Consider the following 22,407-nt stretch of genomic DNA (forward strand, 5'->3'; position numbering starts at 1 on the left):
TGGTCGGTTTTTGGGGAAACATGAAAAGATCCACCGAGCTTATCCTTGTAAGCAATACCAATCCTCCTCCTCCACCTTGCTTTTTCCTGACTCAGAGTGTGGTGCCCTGTGTCTAATTTCATCTGTCAATATAGCTTTTAAAGAATGTCTGTCTTTTGGTTATCCAGAGGTTAATGAGTATTTTGGTTGCTCAGATTGAACTTTTTTTAAGGTCTTTTGAATTTGATGTCCTTTTATCACTTTGTTCATCAAGCAAGGCCACACCTTCTCCTTACAAAAATATTTATCACCTGAAAATGATTAATTTATCAGGCATTCAAGTTTGTGTGGTTTGGAGAAAAAATAGTAGGTAGAATTCTCCCTGCCCGTACTGCATTGAAGACTAATAACAGATTTAAACAGTTTTCTCGTCTGCTCCCATTTTGTGTCTTTATTTCTCTCTTGACTTCTTTTCTGTCTCCTTTACTCATTGAGGTTTCAATTTTCAGTGTCTAAAGCTTCAGGGTATTAGTTATGCAAATATTGACATGGAGCTTTGGCCTGCTAGCTATCAATTGAAATCAGCTAATCAATAGGTCTAATAGCTGCTCATTAGCCACTTGATACATTTCCAGGGCTAACATCAGAACCTGTCAGCGGCCTCTAATCAATACAGTCTAAAAGTATTACCTATCCAAGGCCCACAGCAGACACCTTTTTAATAACTTTGGTTGTCTGGCTTTCTGCGTAGAATTAAAGGTCTTACTCTGTGGTTTTTAAGCAAGGCAGACCTAAACTTCTCTGATATGTCAATATTTAATTAGCTGCACCTTTCACAGACTCCAGACAGTAATCTTCATCCATGACATTCAATGTCCTGCAGACAGTCATTTGCAGCTGTGAATGAAATCTCATCAGAGGGATTTTAATAAGTTGTTTTAATTCTCTTTTCTTTTTTTTTTTTGCTGTTGTTGTTAGTTCCAGTCACACATTGCATTGCTGTTGTTTGGGCCTGAAGAATGATACAGTAAAGACTTTGATGCAGCCAGGATGCTGCTGCTGAGAACAGAGCCAGACCGAAGCCCCTCTATCGCCCCTAGCACACAGCCCTGCTAAGCTTAACTCAGCTGTTTGATGCCAAACTCCGTGAATGTGGGCCTGTGTGTGTACACGCATGCATGTGTGCGTTTACTCAGCTCAGGGGTTACATAAACAAGAGCAGCTAGCCTACAGGTAAGACCCACAAGAGACCAGCCAAGACAGAGAGAGTGAGATGCAGCGCCGGTCTCTACCCCGGCGTTACCCTGGTGGTGTCGCCATTGCTGGAGCTGGATATTTACTAATGAAGCTGGAAAATGACTAAAGGAGATGTTGAACAAAGTTAGCGCACTCGCACACACTCAGCGCACTCATGCACGTGTGATCGTGTAAATATTGTTAAGCCGGTGGAGGCAGGCGTCCGTGCATGTGTTTGTGTGCTTCCCTGATGAATCTGGGGCTGCTCTAAAGAGATGGGGAGAATGTAGGCGGACGGGGGATTGGAGGCGGAGGCTGGCAGCAGGGCAGTTGGCCGCTGGTGCAGTGAGAGGAAGAGCGGGGAAGGGGATTGGGGAGGGGATGGTGTCGATGAGGGTTGGGGAGGGGTGCAGCGGAGATAAATCATTAGAGAGCAGGTTATTGGAAATGCAGGGAGATAAAAGAGTGAAGAAGCCAGTAATTGCCTTAAAGATCAGACTACAAAGCATTACTTTGGATTTTACAAGGCCAGCCAGCAACAAAAGAGCAGTAATTTATGAGCTCAGTGTAAAAGAATAGCATAATTACATTAAAAATTAATGCTAATGAGGGCTAAAATGGGGAAGGTGGTTATTATGAAAGTTTGTATTCATCTTCCCGGGGTTGAATGATGGCTAGTGGCTTGATTAATGGCTTAATTTCTATCAATTAGCAGGCAAAAAAAATCTCCACTGAGATGGGCCTAAATTGAGCATTGAATTACAGATCTTTACCACAGTGCAGGGAGAGAGGTGGGGGGCAGAGGAGGGAAAGACACATTAGCCCAACCTGGGAAACCGAGAGCAAACATGTACTTGTGAAATAGAGGCATGCGATACAAAACTTAAACAAATGTTTATCCAGATGTGGGGTTTCTATCATGACGGGGTGCTTCAAAAAAACGCCAAAAGAAGACCATGAAAAATATGGCCGTATGAAAGTTGAATTTAAAATATGTCTTTCTAAATTTAAATCTCTGAAATAAATCGTACATGCTTTGATTAAACTGACCTATTCAACATAAATGTAACTTTTTTATTTTTTTTATTTAACGAGTCCCAAATGCAATTCTCACTACGCTGCTCACATTACATGTCACGATAAATTCAGGGGCACAGTTTGCCCTTTCTTGCGGCAGCCTATTCATTTGAACACATTCATTAAATGCCCTTAAATTCTGTGAATGCTAAATTACTCAAAAACATTGTCAAAGAGTTTGCTGCAATTTACAAGACCTCAATAAACAAGTGCAGTAACTCAGCTGGCACGCCAGTGCAGTCAATTACTGGAATTAATCATCAGCAGCAATGTATTCAGCTCGGCTGCTCTTGATTGACAAACTGTAGGCCAAAGTCAAGTACACAAAGGCAACTCTGCCATGGCCCACGGCCTCAGCTCATGTGTAGAAATGTGTTGTTGAACAGCCTCCTCTTATGGCGGCAGACTGTAACTGCCACCTACGCTCACATCTTAAAGGCTGAAGTAGACCAGCTGATATCCATTTCCATTGGCTGGTTTGATTTTCTCTCCCCGTCTTAGGATCTTAATCAATGAGGTGGACAAACAGCTATTTAGAGAGAACAATAGCCTATTGATTCTGAGCCACTCATCAGCACCGCTGTCTATCTAACTAATTTCAGTAACGAGATGGCAAGTGAGTTTTCTGACTCCCTCTTTTATACAGGAGCACGCACACATGCGTGTCTGCAATCATGCAAGGACACAAACGCACACTGGCACACGGTGTTCAGTCACTATCCATTATCCAAATGGACATAAACAAAAACACAAGTTTATTGATTGACATTTATTTAATTGCCTTGGTCACAGTAAAGGTTGTCATAGAGACATGAACAATAACCACATATAAAGTAGAGCATGCTGTACATTTAACAGTGTGTGATATATATGTTTTTTCTCCTTTTCCTCTGTGTCTATGCTCTGTCTGTCCCCCCCTCTCAGCTTCGACTTTATCCTCCTCTCATCACTGACAGAGAAGCGTTTCTAATGCGGTGACAATTGAGTCGACCTGTTAAATTAATTTGCCAGATAATGTGTCAATATTAAATATCAACTTTGACCTCACCGAGCTGCAGAGTGCACTCGCCCAGCTAGAGTATTGATTTTTGTCTGCCTCTGAGCTTGCTAGGCCTGCACTCAAAGTCCATTATTTTTGATTTTCTCATGAAATACATATCTTTGCCCGCTGACATCTGACAAACAGCATATGGAAGTCATTTTATCTACCAATAATGTGTTTGTCAAAAAGTCTGAGGTCTTAATGGATTCCTGCAAAGCACACAGACAGCACAGCAACAGACGGGCCCGCCAAGGAGATGCTAGCAGATATGGGTGTGAGTGCGGCTACAGGATTGTGTGGTTATTGTTTATGTAGGGCATACATGCTCAAAGGACAGCAGAGAAGGGGTAATTGGAAAAATGAATTAACTTTGCTGAATTAATTGTGGGGCCAGTCCACAGGCATGAGTTTTTCATTCAAACACACACACACACATGCAGTGGTTATACTACAGTGACGGACAGGGCACAGTCTCCAGGAGGATATTGGGCCAGTGTTCAGACTTCATCTAGCACCCCAGTCCAGGTAATGACTATTTTTGGAACCGCTGTGCGGCACGTCTCTGCTCACATCTTCCGTACTGGATGACAAGCTGATAGTCTGTCATATAGGAAGGCTTAATTCCACTCGTCACTCACTCGTCCAATTTTGCACTGCATTGAAATCAAAACTGAGTTTGTTGAAGTGCTATTATGAACTATAATAGAGAGCGTGCGTGATGGCATGTGACATTTTGCTGTGAAAGCTGGAACAAATATTCATTTATTCATTAAACACTGGGGCCATGAAGATCTGTTGCGACACCCTTTCTGTAACTGCTAATGGACTGAATTAATTCCTGTTATTAGCTCCAACTCCATATTGTGTGTATGTATGTGCGTGCGTGCGTGCGTGCGTGCGCGTGTGTGTGGTTATACTGTGCGAGCATACTTGGTACATGCATGGAGTGTGAGTTTGTAAGTTTACATGAACACGTTGGAGCACTTGTATCCCAACTCTTGTGTCCCACTCTGAGCATGTTTCCATTTGTGTCCTTGTTTTCATGACACAGCCCATGTCAGTGCAGCAGAGAAACATAGATGTCTGCTGGATTGACAGATAGAGAGATGGGAGAGTGCAGGAGAGGACGGATGGATGGGGCATGGAGGGATGAATATTGACTGATCAGTGGAAAGATTGACAGCCGGAGAATAATGGGAGCATTCAGACTCTGTCTTTTTTTTCCCTGTCACTAACTTTCCCGGCACACCTATTTCTGCCCTCCCACGCTACGGAGACTTTTTCTTGAATTCTTGAAATGATTTGCTATCTGATATGCAGAATCTTGATGTGTTTATATCTAGGAGTAATTTATCGGAAACCTTTTGTGTCTTTTTGTTAGATTGGACAAGCCGGAGAAGAATGCTGTCTGATACCTGAAAACTATATGAAACCTAATCACATTTAGTCTCCATAATAAAATTCCACTGCAGTGAGTTTGTGTTCATATTTTGATTATTTTAGAATGCCATTATCTGAGTGTAATTCACTGTCTGGCTATTACCTTGTTAGTATGTTGTTGTTTTTTTTTCCTTTGCCTTTTGTAGGAACTCCGTGTCCTTGGCTAAGCATGAGTACTTTTTCATGGGGGCCAAGATTAAAATAGGAGAATATCAGATATCATATATTGTATATGTCAAATGGCATTATACAAGAGGGAGAGAACCCACTCCAGATGAATTCACGTGCCTTTCAGAGCATGACAAGGGATGGCTGACACTCAGTGTAACTGGGGACATATGTGGCTGTTTGTAGATATGTGTGTGTGTGCCTTTGTTCATGGCTTCCCTCTATGTAACGTATGTTTCAGAGGGAACTTCTCTGGAGGAGCAAGTGCGAAGGATAAAGGACATTGAGGCCATCGAGAGTGATTCCTTTGTTCCTCAGGCTTTCAAATCATCCCGGGATGACATAAAGGTGCGTTCTGCCTCTCTTTCTCTCCCAGCCCCTCACTCTCTAGCTTTTCACTCCGTCTTTTATTGAATTTCCCTCTCTGCGATGCTGTGCCGTCTGTCCAGAGACAGCCCAGACCAAATCAAACATTCCCATTCAGCGCCGTTTGTTCCGACCTGAGACTGTTTCATCAGACGCTCCACTGTTCACCGCCTCCAAAGCAGCAGCACCCACACAAAAGCCACAGCAGGCAGCAGCCACCCTCGTTCTCCCCCCTCTGGTTGTGCAGATGCAGACAAAACACAGAAGTCATTATTGAAATGTTCCCGTCTCTGATGGACCAGGAATTAGATTTGTTGGGGCTCATGGCTGTTTTCAAAAGATGAGCGACAACATGTGACAGCACGCCTACACAGACCTTTGGGACATACGGCGGTGAGTCTGACAAAAGGTCAAGACCCCACGTGGCTGCAGTTTACTCTGCACCGAGTCGGTCCGCTCCGGCCGGGACGCACTGCACGGATTATAAGGTGGAATGTGTCTTTCAAATATCGAGCTGCAAAATTTTACCAGAATAAGTAAGCCGGTAGGTTCACACCGTGGCCTGCTCTGTGAAGCTGCTGCTGATGTGTACAGAAAGTTTACAAAAAAATACACATCAAATCCACTCCACAGGTATTTTCTCTAAATTCGGCTGAAAGCGGGTGTGGGTTTGCTGCGTTTGCCTTTTACAGAGTACAACAAACTATTCTGAAGAAGTGGAAATTCAGTTTTTTATTTTTTATTTTTTTTAACAGCCCCTCCTTTGGTTTTCGGTCCATCTTTCCGGTTTCACTCCAGCATTAGCCAGATATTACTCCTGAGATAGCGTTCATTGTCAGCTGAAAAATATTTACGGTCTACAAGCAGTAGGACAGCATTTGGCAGCAATCAAAAGCACAATTGTTACTTATATTCGGTGGGTTTTAAACACACATGACACATCTATTTTAATCATTTTAAACACAACGGTGCCAAAAAAAAGCCCCTTGTGTTTGTCGACAACTGATTCATATTTCAAAAAGGAATTATTGGAAAGTCTATTTTGTTTTAGTATGATTTTTTTTTTTTTTTTTTTCAAATCTTTTTATTTGTATTCACCCAAAAGTTGAGACTTTTAGTAAGTTGCTTTCTCATGTTAACGAGAGACCGGTGAAAACGCTACATCTACCAAGAAAAAAAACAACTAATCCCATTTCATCCTTTCAAGCAAGCGACAGTCACTAAAAATGTATATTCAGCATATCGTTCCACAGGAATGTAATGACTCGTTTTTACTGCCTGATTTTTGGCACATCACCATCCTTATTAGTCAGTGTGTGTCATATCCTGCACCCTTTTTTGTATCCTGCCAAATTAGATTTTTAAAAGATTTTCTCCAACTGGGTAAACATTTGCTCTAGGGCTTGTGTTAGCCGTGTTTGAAACATGAATGGACTTGGCAAAATGCTCATTTTGATGTTTCTTCTTTATCAAAAACAATAATTAAAACAGTCCTTCCATTCTTTACTCGAGGCTTATTGCAACTAAAAGTGAGGCTCCCGGGAATGTAGAAAGAGTCGTTCTACACGTCACATTTTTCATATTTGTACTCCACAGATGGCATCATGATGTGGACATTGAGCCTTCGTCCTTATATATAGTCTGGGAAATAAAATCCTTTGGATATATTTGGAGCAAAATATCGCTGCTCAACACAGAAAGCACAAGCTGTCACAAATTTGTGTTTGAATACATTTAATGTTTACAGGTTTAACCTTAAAAAAAGGACTTAATATACTTATGTGCTCACATGAAAAATGAATAAGTAAAAGGTAACTGAAATTAGGGGGAAATATATATTTTTATAGATATGATATATCTTACTGCCTTATTACATCCACAGATAGATTAATCGAGTGAGATATAACATTTCTATTCAGGATGCAGACTGATGCTAATCAGTGCTCTGATTTTCTAAGGTTTACTGTCGGTCCTTCTCTGCCATCTGCTGGACAAAGTATTTCACAGTTAGAAATGATTGGAGGATTGCATAGTGCATGTAAAATGTTTAGATCTTTTAATTCTTTCAGTTTTTGCAGTTGATGTACAGAATTGTATTAGGGGCACAATATACCAACTAGGTATGATGCAATTAATGGGACATTCACTGATTTTTCTGGAGCTTTTTTGCAGTAAATTCACATATTTTTCATTCAGGAGTTGTGCTTCCATTTCCTTGTGCATTGTGAAATAATTGTACATATTAGCTGGATATTTTTTTGACATATATTTTAGTCACTTTTCCAGTGTAGGAAAACCACATGTTCTAAAATATTTCTGTGCACAGTCGATGATAGTTTTGAAACACTGGAATACAGTAAATATGATTTGGGATGACAGTCCCATTTAATTGTATTCGATGTGTCCCTATCTTTATCGGTGCACTCAAGCACATTCGGGCTTTAAAAGCACTCATTTTTATTTGAAAGTGTTTTTATGTTCTTGTATTTGTGTGAGCACAGACTGAACCGGCAGAGGTGAAGCAGGAGTCAGAGGAGATATCTTCCTATGACATCTCTCTTCCCACATCCATAGTCTACAGTGACATTGACACGCTCGCTCATCCCAGTGTAAGTTCTCACTATGTGCTTCAAAATCTCCCCCAAACTGTAACCTGACTATATATAACTGACTCTTTTTTTTATTTCTGTTTTTAACAACCTTAAAACCATTGAGAGTTTGTAGTCTGCAGGCAGAACTAAATCCGTACCACTTCTTGTTTTATGAGGGGAGTGGTTGAATTTATGGACGAATTACTTAGTAAACTTTTTCTTTTAAAAATGCTACTGGAAACCATCACTTTTTACACCATTACTGCATATCCTGCTACAGTGCATCATATGCGAGACGCGGCAGTATAGCAGTTTACGGCCTCCTAACATCACCTCCTCCTGGCTGCACACCAACGATGAAAAACGAGAAGGAAAACTTTAAACTTCAATAACGCTCCCCGGGGCTTCCCAGTCATCTATCTCCACTGGGGAAACTAAGTTATGCCCTGATGTATGCAGATAACCCCGTCACATGCACGCACTGTGCCCCCCAGCTCGACACACACACACACACACACACACACATATACACCCCTCAGACAGGCTGATATATGGTAGCAATATGCCCCAGGCGGGCCCCGGCCCCAGCTTCAGCTCCAGCTCCACTTCCAATTAGAACAGATGAGTCCCATTAGCCCGGCTCAGATACTGTCATCCCACACACACACAGCCTCGTTAGAACCATGACACCAGCGCAGGGCCGACAGACAAGAACTCCCTGGTGTTGAATCTAACACACAGATAACACGCAGTGCAGCTGTAAGCAGCGCGGGTTGGGAGTGAAGGATTGACGTGCTCGGGGTTGTTCTACCATCTACATAATAATAAACACATATCTTCACATAGATGTACAGTATGTATACACGGCCAGCATGTCAACATTATCTCTCATCCTCGCACAGACGCGCACAGTGAATATAGAAGTAATTTTCCATTTTTCCTCCCTGTCTCGGTGCCTTCCTTCTCGGTCTTTATGTTACTTACTAATAAACAGATGCCTTCATTCATCAGACACTCGCAGCAGCAGTTTTATAGCCCTCTTAACAATCAATATCATCACTGCTGGTGATGTACTGCATTGAATATAAGTCACATGTGTGGGCTTTTTTTCTCGCTGCAGGGCTCACAGGATTAGTCGAGTTATATATTGAAATTTCTCATTTTGCATTTGGAACTGGTGAGACAGAACCAATAAGACGTGAGATTGCACCCTTCATTATGGTATTATAGCATCATCACTGGGTTAGGAACTAGACTAAAGTCCCATGGGTGTCAGTGGGCAGTCGTGACAACTCTGTTTTGTGAACTTACAAGGAATCGTAGCTCATTTATTTCTGTCAGTGTGTGAGAAGTTTGGCAGGTGGGACTTAGCATTTGTCACACTGCAGTTAATACTTACAGTGACCAGAAGATGGTGACAGCTCAGAGTGTCAGGGCAGGTGTGTGTTTTTAATGCCCAAAGTAAATTAAAGGTGGAAACAAATTGAATCAATGTCGATCGAGTTACTTTTTTCATAGAATGCAGTGTTATCATCAGGTTTATACATCGCTGCATCCTATGCATGCTTTTATCAAATGTAAATCCCTTTATTTAGACAAATGGATTTTTAGACATGTCTGCCCTATTAGACATGACATAAAACACGAAGATCACAAATATCTGAAGAGCTGGCCTCCGAGTAGTTAAATGTTTAAAAATTAGTTAAAAATTGCTGGGTAAGTTGTTTTGAAACCAAAAAAAAATTATTTTTGGTTGTTTCGCGTTTTCTTGACAAGACTAAAGTTTTTAGTTTTTGTGGTGGTATATATTCAAAGTTGTGTTTTTATCTGTCCCAGTGCATTGAAATAAAATGATACCACTGCTGAAACGCTGTCATAAGGACAGCTTAACGACGGGGTTTTTTAGTCCTGCGGTCTCTATCCTGATGCGTGCCTTGGTCTTTCTACCTGCTAACATCTCCTCACCACGCTGTCCTGCAGTTGTTCATGGCCAAGGAGAAGGCTGAGGAGCTGTGGCTGAACAGACTGATCTCGCTGCGACAGGAGAGGCTGATGGGAAGTCCAGTGACGTGAAGACCACCAGAAGATTTTTCCGTTCCCCCGGACAGTTTCAGTCGAGATCTTCCCCACTTCCAGATCTTCACTTTTGTCTTGTCACAATCTCTGTGACATTTTGTCTTGTTTTAGAATGCAACGGCATTTAGGGGTTTTTCTGCTAACTTTTCTCACAAAGCTGTGAGAGAAACTATTTGTATTAAAATGAATGAGTAATCTGCTTTTCTGTATTTGGCTTCATTAGTTTCTAATAAAAGAAAGTCTGAATCACAGATGTCGGATTTCTAAAGATGTAATATTTGATCAGTTCTGTCTGTTGTAGTCAAATCGGTGAATAAAGATAGCAGTTAAAAAAAAAAAATTTAAACTGTGCTGTTGGGGATGAATTGTGGTGATGAACCTGAGGGCTAAAAAAAAAAAAAAAAAATGGAAACAGCATCTCTGTCTTTAACAAAAGACCGTGTCTAAAGTTAAGATGTGGTCCGGAGCGCCTTCCCTCTGGTCTGCATTGGGATTGACATTAAAAAATTGATTTTCTCACCTTCTGCTAACTTTTCTCTCTTATTAGGCATACACACTACTAAGAGATTTCTGTTTATGTTTACCCAGTGTTGTGTTTCTGTAGAGGTACAGATGGATTCATTGCAGTGAGTCAACACATGCCTATTTATGGAACTAACTGCCAGATGGTAAATCTATACTAAGTCTGGGACACTGTGTGTCACTCTTGCTCTCCAAATAGTGAGTGTTGTAAAGTAATGATAATTAAGAAGGTACAAATGATTGGCTTAAGCAAACACATAAAGCTTGGCTGCGTGAGTACTAGCTTGGAGTGAGTGAAATATCTATGTCCTCCTTGTACGTGTCAAGTGGCTGCCCAAAATGTATTTGCACTCTGCAGTTACCAAAGCAAGAACTGCTTTGGCAACCAAACAGACACATAATTTAATCCGTCTCCCGGCACCTTATTGAATTTCTTCCACGATTTAACAACTTTGGATAGTTTTTCACGTTTTTACTTTGCTCCGACTCTGACCCTTCGTGAACAATCCAGATAGGCAGGGGCAAAGTATTGCGGTAACGAGCGCGAGCTTAGATAAGGACATTTTTAGTTTTGCAAAGAAATTGCGCGACTCTCGTTGCCATAGCAGCCACCCACAACACGCCGCGCGTGGATGGAGCCCCGTTCAAAAGCGCCGTAAAAGCAGCCAATGCGGGAGCCCGATTCTCGTCACGTGGCCGTTTAGTTTAGTTTAGTTCTAAATCACACAGTGCCACCTCCGTTGAGCTGAGTAGTGAAGAGTACTGTGGCGCAGGCGGGACTATTTATTTAAAATCGTCAACTTACTTGCAGCTCACAGCGTACAAGTCCGTGGAAATGTTTAACAGTATGACCAGGGAGTTTGACGATGATCCGTTCTTCTCGTGAGTAGCTAAATCGGTTTATTAAATCTGTTTAATAAATATAACTACTCCTGCAGGAATGTTCTAGTATGGATTTAAGTAGACAGGCTGATAATGCACCAATTAACTGAGCTCAGAACTTGTCACGGGGACAAACAACATCAACGTAACATCTCGGTCAAGTGGAACTTGCATAGAAAGCTTACAAACTATTCCCAAGTACTGTATGCGCAGTGTAACCTAGAGAAAACGCCGTTATTCACAAACTAACGCAAACTAGCGTGCAGTATATACAAAAAGTTCAAGATTGTTCAGTTGAACTTCTAATTGTTGTTTTTATCGTAAAAGAGGCAGCTACAGATTTGGTCTAATTTAACTGACTCATCTTGCACAGGTTATTTGGACACGTGTGTAACCTATTCAATTAAAGCGACGTGACTTGTTGAATTTGAACGGTTACCTAGCAACAGCTTCTGTAAGATGGAAAAACCCCTGCAAAGACTGATGTGTTTTTATAAGCTATTGTCTCGTTTAAAGCAAGCTTCATCATTTTGAGGCTGTTTACTCGTAAAGTGAAGCGCCAGTTTGCACTTAAGATTTGACACCGTTTTGTGTGACCCTGTATGAAGTAAATAAAAAGCTAAATCTTTTATCACCGAACTTTCAATACAATAAAGTGGAAATGATCGATCTCTTCTGAGTTGTCCACGCTAACACAGCCGCAGTCAGAGCCGCATGTTCCATGAGTGGATGCCACAGACTTAGTGCGGCTACACTTGACCCAAATTCTAGTCAAGTGTTAAGGGTGGCTGAAATTATTTTTGGGGTGCTTCTTATTTCAGTGTGGTGTATGCATTGAAGAATTTATCTCTAATGAGCTGATGTAGGAGTTTGGAGTCATTTTTCAAAAATAACCACAGCGCTCATACTTTCCTGCTTCTTTCTTACATCTCCCTGAATGTTGAGATGCACTGTTTTGTTCCTCTTCCTCTCCAACAGGGATCCATTTCGTGCTCACAGGGAGCATATGCGGCACATGATGCGCAGCTTCTCTGAGCCGTTTGGTGCCCCTTTAATGCCCAGTATAACAGACGGGAGACGTCGTGGACGTGATGTGGCAGAGCCTTCTAGTTCATCCGTTGCGCTGAGAGATGACCACAGGGTGAGAGCAGGCATTTTCAAAAGCACTTAGATTACAGTTTTGAGTTTCGTGGAAACTTGTGAATTCATCTGAGGGCAACTGAGCCTTTCTTTGTGAAATATAGTATCCACAGGTGTCTACAGACACGTTCAGGTGTCATTTAGGTCTGTAAGAGAGATAAAAACAAAAACCTGCTTAATTCGTGCCTTGAGGGCCCATGACCCTCATGTTCTCTTAACCTCAAGGGGGCTAGCCCATCGCTTACTAAGGTTATACTGGAAGATGGCCACCGACATTATAACTGGAACACCACTTGCAGCAGTATCAGGACATGTGAGTCTCTGGTTTTGTGGAAGGGCAACCCCCTTGGCCTCTCTGGACAGTTATATCTAGCCCCGAGGAGACCTATTTATAGTGCATTGTTCCACTGACACACTACTTTCTTGCAAATACACACAGAAACCTCTTTGACGCTCAGCAATAGAACCCCCAGAATATTTTTCTCTGCTTTGCTGAGGTGAGCTGTATAATAACAAATCTTTTTGGCATTAATCTTACCAGCCTTTGATGTCATGTCATGGCATTGCAATATGTGATGGTATGATGGTTGGAGAGAACTCGTTGACCAGTTTGCTCTGGATCGTTTTGAGTTAATCATTTTTTGTTTGCTCGTCATGAAAAGACGGACATATTGGCAGGCGCATATGTTTGATCTGCTGCTATACAACATCTGTGAATCTTTTCCAAATCTCTCCTCTCCACTGCCAAGTTATCCCTGCTAAGTCAAACTTAGCCGCAGTCACCTGCTTTAATCCATGCCTCTCATGAGAGCCAGTATATTTATCCTTGATAATGACTTACATCAGAAGCATGGCCTCGATCGCTCGCAGTCTCTTTAGTGGCATGATGGCGTGAGCTGAGGAGGGGCTCAGAGTACTTGACTAATGACCTCAGTGACTGTGGGTGAAATGGAACTACGCTGCCAAAGAGTGTTTTTTTTTTTTGTTTGTTTTTTTTTTCCAAACTTTATCTGGCTAGCCCATCATTTACTAGCTATATATTGTTTAACGAAAGAGTTTGGAAAAACACATGGGAGATCTTTGCAGTTTGAAAGATCAAAAAGCTCATGCTCTTAGTCCACAGCAGTGACCCCGGCACACCGTTATACCACACCACAGAATCCCTTGAGGGACACGGACATAAGCCTTCTTTAAGTCCACAAAACCTGTTTGGACTGAATGGTCAAACTCCCCCCTCAGTAGCTCCGATAAAGTAAAGATTTGGGTACGGAACGAAAACCACACAGCTCCTCCTAAATCTGAGCCTTCTTTCCAACACCCTTTAAACTTTCCCAGGGAGGCTAAGTGCTGTGATCCCCCTATAGTAGGAGCACACCCTCCGGGCCCGCCTTGTAAAATAGGGACCACCACCCTGGTCTGTTGTTAACAGTCATAAACAATAAATGGAATGCCAACCACATGGTAAGATACACCGAATCAAGACTTTTTTTTTTCTGTAAGGATCACAAAACACTGACGTCACACACGCACAGTTATCAGAAGATAAAGAGAAGTTGCAACAGTGGTCAGGAAGCTGAAGCCTTGGTACCGAGCTGTTGGCTTTGTAGTGGCATGTACTGTATGTTCAGATGTCATGGGCACTCTGTTTTTCTCGTTGTTGATCTTTTCGTCCATCTGTTTCGCAGAACTTGGCATCGCTGCTGCATTAGCAGCTTGATGACAGACAGCTCGCTCTCAAGCTGTTCTCCAATATCACAGCCACAAATGTGCACACAGAAATACATTGATAACACACGCAGTGCATTAAAACATGTTCACGGGCACAATAACACACTGCGGCAGCTTAGCTCACTGATGCACTGGTATGCACACACGCACAGTAATGTGCACACACTCACTGGCCACATAATGCTTTAAGGTTGTACTCCTTGTATTAGCTTACAAAGTATGAGATTCCCTGTGGGAAAAATAATGCCTGTCTACCTTCAATGGCTGCTGAGTACTCACATTTCTCTGCCTCTTGCCAATAGCCACTGCCGGGGTTGTGTTACCTTTCATAGCTCTCATTCATTTGGGCACTTGTTTTCTAAAGTGCTGTTGAATAATAGCACAATCCGGTTTCCAAACAAGTGGCAGCACTATGTAAAATGTAAATCAAAACAGAATGCAAAAAAAAAAAGGCTGAATCTTTCAGATATAAGTAATGGGGAGGAGTTCCCTCTTCTATTAAAGGCCGTGTGTCCAAATAGAACATTTGGAATAGCATATGTGGGTGTACATTTGAAAGGAATTTGAAGATTTCATCAAGTGTTGTTCAAAATGTCATCAAAAGATCAAGAGAATCTGGATCAATATCTGAATGATTTGGGTTTTTGTTTTTATTTGTACGACACCAACCCCATAAAGCTTTGGATGCTGTGGAAAATTTCAGTAAAAATCCCAAAGCACAAAGACATATCTAAGGTTGAAAGTGAAACATTTTGCTGTTTGTGGTCAGTCTAATCGATACTCGAAATTCTTTATGGAAATTACGCATGCCGCATCCTCTGGGCTAATGGCCATTTTATACCTTCCACGGAGGTATCTGTGTGCAGCACTCTGTGCCCCTGCAGATGGACAGACAAACGGTCCTCAAAAAAAAATCTCTGGAGAAGGATTAGTGCCTATGAAACTGGCAACTTGCTTATCTGGAATAGCACCTCAATGCTGAAAGGTATATACACGTTTCAGAGCAGCATATGTTTCTGTCAAGATGACTTCTATCACTGAGGGCCTTGCATATTTCAGTAAGATAATACTAAACTACACACTGCATCTAGTGCATCAACATGGCTTAGAAGAAGAGTGCATGTGCTGGACTGCCAAATTGAAACATTTGGTGTATTGTGACACAACAGAATACAACAAAGAAGACCCCGGACTGTTGAGCAGCTAGAATCCTAAATTGGAAATGACTGGAGCATCATTTTTCTCCAGCCACTTGTCCACTCAGTCCCTCGATATTTATGAACCGTTGGTAAAAACAAAAGCGGGGATTCAACACGGGGGTAAACATGGGACTGTCCCAACTTTTGAGACGTGTGTGGGAACAGCCTTGCTCTTTGCGTGCACAAGCCCTCTGTTTTAATATCGGACAGGGACAGAAAAGAGCGAGGCCATTTCCAGTAGTCCAGACAGCCTAGAATAAATGAGTGATGTTTAGACCAGCAGATCGGCCCTTTTTATTTTGAACCCTCACTCTCTCCTCTGCTCAAGCGTAGTCTAAATATAATGGGTGCAGATATGCAACTGACATTTATTAGTTCATAGAAGCCACTGTGGGATAAAGTTGGCAGGGCAGGAGCGTTTCACATCAGCTTGACCTTTGAAAAGAGCTGAGAGAGCAGCCTTGGACTCTTCGACCCCCCCCTTGGATCCTTGTCCTGGCTGGTCCACCTTACCCACTGTAGCCTTCCCAGAATGAAGCTCGGTTTCAGTGTTAAACCCACACTAATCTCTGGCATTGCGGCCCAATTACACATGGAACACAAGTCATTCAACACCCTACTGATTACACACAATAACCCTGCACATCACACCCTCAGAAAATGTGCTTGCACACATAGTGATGGCAGTTGAGATGCTTATCCGGGCCACGGGGTCACAAACACCTGTGGTCTTGGACCAGGGAATATAGAGTCTGACTGCGGGCTGCTCGCTCCACACTCACTCCTCACTCCTTGGTGCTTGCAACTCCAGAAGGTTCGTGGCCTTGAACGACTGCGCTGAAGGCCATGTGTAGAGCTGTGGAGAGCCGTGTGGAGCTGTGTCAAGGGCTTAGTGACCGATGAAAGACAGCCTTGCAGCCTACTGGCAACAACCTCAACAAACACTCCGAAAGTCGTCAGGATTTGTGTGTAGAAATATCAGTGTCATTCTTGATCAGTGATACTGACGTCTCACTGCCTGTTAGGGAGTTTGTTCAAGCTCGTTCAGTCTTTGCTGTAACAGGTCGCCTTGTCGTGTCACACCGATGGCGTTTCCTTTAACCTTCTGGGTTTCGTGGTGGTCTCGCATAAAGCCTTCAAAATATGAGTGTGTGTCATTTCCACAGATATTCAAATGCAACACTGTGCTATGTTGCTAAACTGATGTTGTTCACTTCCTCAGGAAATGAGCCGGTCATTGTTGCCCTTTGGCGGTACTGGCAGCACGGTCAGTGGAGTCTTCTGCTGTTCTGTAACACTCTATTGAAAGGAACTAATAATACACTGTATACAGCAGCATTCGATCGGAGGCTAAACACGTTTAAGATTTTTGGAAACATTTTAAATGCAGCCACTAGCGCCTGGTGGTGGTGGTGGGTCTTAAAATGATTCCTGTGGAAACACTGTGATCAGTTTGTGAAATAACATAATAATGAGTTTCTCTCTGATGTTTGCAAAAATCTCACATGTATGTTTGTGACATCATCGCCCTTGTTCACTTTTTGAAACGATCATTTGGCATGCGTGTTAAAGCATTAAAACGCATGACTGACTCCCGTGTTGCACGGGGTTTATCTGGCTCGAAATGAGGCAAAGGATGTACCTCCGCTGTACATTTTTTTTCTTCAAATGAATGTAAGAATAGGAACTCAAATGTAATATTAACTCACAGGAGTTTGTGCGTAACAGCTGTGCTCAGTGAGGTGTTCTGCATTGGCATGAAAATTGACTTTATTTCATGTTATACAACGTATTTCACAAATCACTTTATCTGTTAAATGTGAACCTACAAAAGTGAAACCGGTCTTTGTCATTTCCTCAGTAAAGTGGACGTGTTTAGCACATTGCTTCACAAACAAGAAATATTAATTACGGCATTGCTCAAGTGTTTTTTTTTTTTTACCAAACTGAAGGCCGTTTTCCCCCCTCTTAATTCTCTGTGCAGGAAAAGACCTAAAGACAGGAAACACATGCCGCACTTGTTTTCTCATAAATATCACCAGGTCACATGTGGCGAAGTTATAAAACGTGACATTTTCCTCGATGACTCACCTATAAGACCCATTTGGCGCACTTCACTCTGTGCGAGCATGTTTATACACACGGTGGAAGTGTTTATGAGCCGATAGTGGCAAGTAACCTGATGGCACATAAGCTCAGCCTTTCAACTCTTGTGGTTTTGACTGTTATTTTTCTCTTGGTTTTTGCGAAGGACATGATGCTGAACCCGTTTAGCATGTTCGACAACGTGCGAAACAGGATGGGGGAGATGCACCGGAACTTTGTGAGTTTGCTCGCCTTGATTCTCCCTCTGACATAGACTGTTGTGCTATGTGAAATATGGTCTCTGAACAGTGTTGCACGTGTGTGTGTGTTTCAGGAGAACATGTCCACAGATTCAAACACCCAGTCATTCAGCTCCTCGTCGGTTATGACATATTCAAAAGTTGGAAATGAGCCTCCAAAGGTCTTCCAGGCATCTTCGTCGACAATGCGTGGGCCTGGAGGGGTAAGTAACCCAACGCATGCGTTACCATATGGTGTCAGTGTGTTGAACACAATTCAGTGTTGTGAGATCGCTTCTTAACATAACTATATATTGTTGTATCTATTTTTTGTAGAATTAATACACCTTTCTGCTGAGCAGTTGTGTCTCATAAACTAAATCATGTTGTCTCTCACAGATCAAGGAGACCCGCCATGCATTGAAAGACTCTGCGAGTGGTCTGGAGAAGATGAAAATTGGACATCACATCCAGGACAGGGGACATGTTGTTGAGAAGAAATACAACAAGAAAACAGGAGAGAAGGAGTTCAACCAGGACTTTCAGAATATGGATGAATGTATGTTAAAGCTTTCCATTTCCAGTTAAATTGAACTGCGGCACTGTCGTTCCGCCTAACATGATCTCGACCCTCCACCCACAGCTGAAGCACTGTCTTTTGATGATGAGTGGCAGCAGGAGGTGTCCAAGTTTCAGCCATCAGGCCCCATGTCCCGCCTCAGGGAACCACAGCCCCGCGCTGCTCACAGGGCAGCCATCACCGCTCCTGAGCACGCCCACAGGTCAGTATTCAAGCCGCATGTGACGCTGAAGCAGCATGCGCGCATCGGGATTGAATGACAAACAAATGGGTAGCAACACGTGCGCAACGAAAGACACAGTTATATGTTACCAAAGTTGGTCAGCGTGTGAACAGTTGTGTGGTCGTTTTAAATCTGTCTGTGTTTTACGTTTCTCACAGTGACCAACACAAGAGGATGGCTGGAGATAAAGACAAAACCAAAGGCTCGGGAAAGACAAAGCAGTAGAAACCTCATTTTTTTTGTATGATAATTAAAGTCTTTCAGGAATCCTCCAGCTCACTGTGGTGCTTCCCACACGCATACACACACAACAGTGAAAGTGGCCTAGACTTTCTAATAGAATAATACCACAGATTTTGGCCAACGGTGCACATTTTCTCTGACACAATGTACGGTTTGAATAAGAGCAAAATGAAACTCTCAACAAATGCCTGCTCAACACATGGTACTTTGAATCTGTCCGTACTTCATTGACGTTAAACATAAGCAAAAGAATGACGGGACAATGGAGCAATAGAAAATGAGTATATTTATACCTAAGTGGCATTAATGTGATGCTGTTGGCAAGGAAAACTAGTTGACAATGTAAATGATCTTTTTTCTCTTATGCAGAAAGCAGTATAACCTGGTTCAAGTTGGACTGGATGAGAGGTCATTATTCATTTTATGGATGTAAAATGAACCATTACACCTTCAACACACTAAAGATCAACTTTGTCTGTTTCTCCTGCCGTGTCTTTATTTCGTATAACACTGAATTGCAAACACGTGTGAGATCCACAAATGCGCGCGCACGTCTGCATTTCTGTTTGTAATTATGTCCGGTACCTGATTTTCAAGCTGTATGTATTATGTGCTGTAATCTTTGTAAAAAATAAACACTGTTAGCCTTCTCTTTTTATATTGTTGCTTTGTTTTTTTTCTCATCTGATTAACTCTGTGCTGCACAGGACAGGCGACATAAGGATTACGCTCAGATATTCAAATTTTTATCCTTGTGTGTTTTTACCCTTTTTAAAAGTCAGCAAGGACTGTCGTCTGAAAATAAAAATCTAAAAATAAATCCGGTGTCATCTTTCTTCAATCAGTCTCACGTGATAAGATAGACGTTTTCTCTCAATGTACACCTGCTGAATCATAATGTAGCTTTGCATATGCTTAATAATAGACAGCGTGTGGTGTGATGAAGCTCCCATGCCTGGTGGTGACCCAGGGTAGTATTTTTGGATCCAAGCACTTGTCAGTCGCTCAGATTGGTCGGAGATGTTACACAGCTGCTGGGCCGTCGCGCTCCCCTTTCACATGCCTGCATAGCGGACTTCATTCGCCTCTTAGTTTCTACATACAAAAAATAAATAAAAATACGGAAGAAACTGCAGGGCGTCTCTCATGCACCTGCTTGATTTGTAAAGGAGTCAAATCAAAGAAGTAAAATGTACAGTATAGAAGAAGTGTCCTATTTAAGATGCTTAATTCTGCACAAATGTATCTGTAAAGTTTGAAATTTTAGTCTTTAATGATATCAAACTCAATCTTTTAAAAAATAAAAGCCAACAACAATAAAAGCCAACAGCTGAACACTATTTTTAACCCACATGCACAACTAATCGTTGCTTTTGGGAATCATGCATACATAAATCCCAAATAAAGAAGCTGTTAAATCTGCCTGCCCATCTTGAATAAAAGCAAAGCACTGTGATCAGTAGAAAGGTTTTAATATCAATACAAATATGATACAAAAGTACCTGCAACTATGTCGCCACCTGCTGGTCAATGCAGGACACGACTTTTTGCGTCAGGAGTATTTACACAGAATTTTTACATGAGCATAACTTCAGGAAATCTAAATTATGCAGGATCTTGTGAAGTTAAACATGAGACAACCTAAACACAAAACCGCAAATGGTGAAATGGAGACAGGAGATCGAGTGGTCAGTCCAGGTCTACATGATTCCCTGAGGCTGTCCCTTTCCTGCAATCTTCTTGGAGCACTCCAGCAAAGCGTTATGGATATCTTTGGCACATGAGATCTGAGACTTGATCATGCCGAGGTACTGAGAATAAGACATGGATTCTGTCTGCACTGTGTCTGGCTTGGTGGCTGTTGGGACCAGGTTGGGCGAATGCTTGGCACTGTCGATGCTCTGTGAGAGGCATTCGTACGCCAGACGCTGCGTAGAAAGAAGAAAATGGAAGGTTGTGTGGCACATTTTAGGCGTAGATAAAGTACACACGGTCTGTTTTAAAGAGAGCAGCGTGCAAAGATCTGACTGTTTAAATGCTTTGATTCAAACAAGAAAGAAACACTTTAAGACAAGGGGGCCAGGGAAGTTACTGAATAAAACATCAGTTCTTCAAAGTAGTGACGGGCTAGTTACTTAATCAATGGTTTAAAGAGGCCTAACGCGTGTTCTGTGGGCCACTTCTTTAAAGGACCGATGAGCCTACTTTCATTTATCTTGATCGGCTCGTCTCTGCAATGGACTCAGGTTAATGTTTTGTCAGTATTATGAGTTACAGACAGACCTATCAGCTGGAATAACTGAAACTTAACGTCTAACAAGTTAAATCAAGTCATTTCACTAAGTTTAGACATTAATGTTTTATATAAAGAAACCCAGTTTGATAAAGAAATATACTATTCTGTAATTGTGTGGATGCATCTATATCAAACCTTCAGGTGGTAAAGTTCAAACCATTAACAGGATATATATGCCTTCAATGAATAGTTATTACAAAAGGCGATGGGTAGTTGTGTTGAAGAGAGTTCAGTCAATGAAAGCAAGGCTGGCTTTGTTGATGAGAGGTTATCGTATATGATTCAGTCTTACCAAACACAGCTCCAACTGATCACAGAGGGCGTAAAACTCTTCTAAACTTTTGTCGAAGCGCTGCACTGTAGTGTCGCTGCTTTTACTAAACCAAGAAAAGAAGAAATTCACATCAACATTAGTGTCAAGCATCTGTAGCTACAAGGGAAACAAAGACGCTAACCTCCCGAACATGGTACTTACATGCCGTTATCAATTGACGTATTATGGTCCAAATTCAGGGATGCAATCTTCATTACGTTCTGAATGAGAAGAAATAAATATATATGCATATTTTAAAAAACAAACAAACCAACATACAAAACAAGTTTAAAGCTTGCACTACACCTTGTTAGCAAACTAACTTCAGCCATTGTCACCGGTTTCAGTTTGTAGCTAGCTGGGTGCGGCATAACTACCTGCAAACTCTCCTTCAGCTGTGGAATAAGCATTTTAAATCTGTGAACTGGGTCGAAATCTTGCTGTTGACTGAGCTGTTGCTGCTGTTGTTGTAATGAAGCAGCCTGCTGTAATCCTGTCTGAGACATCGGCCCACCGGGCTGCTGCAGCTGCGACGCCATCTTGACAAACGATAGTGACATTAGCACTTCCGGTTTCTTATTTTTCTAAGTAAAACTCCAGCCGCCTCCTTCTTATTCTCGATCTGCATCGCTATTGCTCTATCATTTAGTACACATATTTGTGTGCTGATTTGTTAGCATTTTTCATTTACTTTTATTGAATGTAATTTCCTTTTCTTTCATTGTATTGCTGTGATCAAACTCTATTATCAGTTCACAATATTAATGAAATGTAATGTTAGATTAAATCTAGTCCAAATACTTGAACTGGGATAGTTTGTTGGTAATTAGAAATATGTTATCAGATTACAGGAATTACTTAATTATAATCAACTCCGATTATATGTATAATAAATGTATGATATAACGTCTTTACAAAAAACTTTAAGAAAAAGTACAGCTTGAGTACAGTTTCAAAGGTTTATGTCATCATACTTTTGCAT

At 41.8% G+C, this 22,407-nt stretch overlaps 3 protein-coding genes across 4 annotated transcripts in view; 2 read left to right on the plus strand and 1 right to left on the minus strand.

The window, feature by feature from the left end:
• Positions 1-10,494, plus strand: part of rsrc1 (arginine/serine-rich coiled-coil 1) — a 108,389-nt gene extending 97,895 nt beyond the window's left edge. Inside the window, exons 8-10 of the mRNA XM_075474406.1 lie at positions 5,184-5,290; positions 7,810-7,917; positions 9,880-10,494. Coding sequence (XP_075330521.1) covers positions 5,184-5,290; positions 7,810-7,917; positions 9,880-9,972 — 308 coding nt within the window. The 3' untranslated portion in view covers positions 9,973-10,494. The remainder of the gene's footprint in view (positions 1-5,183; positions 5,291-7,809; positions 7,918-9,879) is intronic.
• Positions 10,495-11,198: 704 nt separating this feature from the next.
• On the plus strand, positions 11,199-19,468 carry mlf1 (myeloid leukemia factor 1). 2 transcript variants are annotated; one of them, XM_075473452.1, is made up of 8 exons: positions 11,199-11,379; positions 12,358-12,520; positions 16,669-16,713; positions 17,698-17,769; positions 17,866-17,994; positions 18,170-18,329; positions 18,414-18,552; positions 18,732-19,468. In XM_075473452.1, exons 1-8 carry the CDS (start codon positions 11,333-11,335, stop codon positions 18,796-18,798), a joined length of 822 nt encoding a protein of 273 aa, XP_075329567.1. In that variant the 5' UTR covers positions 11,199-11,332; the 3' UTR covers positions 18,799-19,468. The 2 variants fall into 2 exon arrangements, with proteins under 2 accessions (XP_075329567.1, XP_075329568.1); XM_075473453.1 differs by lacking the exon at positions 16,669-16,713 and having other exon boundaries at positions 11,200-11,379.
• Positions 19,469-20,271: 803 nt separating this feature from the next.
• On the minus strand, positions 20,272-21,975 carry med29 (mediator complex subunit 29). The gene is made up of 4 exons (XM_075474407.1): positions 21,803-21,975; positions 21,588-21,646; positions 21,405-21,489; positions 20,272-20,744 (listed from the first exon to the last, which is right to left on the minus strand). Exons 1-4 carry the CDS (start codon positions 21,962-21,964, stop codon positions 20,517-20,519), a joined length of 534 nt encoding a protein of 177 aa, XP_075330522.1. The 5' UTR covers positions 21,965-21,975; the 3' UTR covers positions 20,272-20,516.
• Positions 21,976-22,407: the final 432 nt, after the last annotated feature.

This window comes from Odontesthes bonariensis, chromosome 9 (assembly GCF_027942865.1).
Source record: "Odontesthes bonariensis isolate fOdoBon6 chromosome 9, fOdoBon6.hap1, whole genome shotgun sequence".
Lineage (NCBI taxonomy): Eukaryota > Metazoa > Chordata > Actinopteri > Atheriniformes > Atherinopsidae > Odontesthes > Odontesthes bonariensis.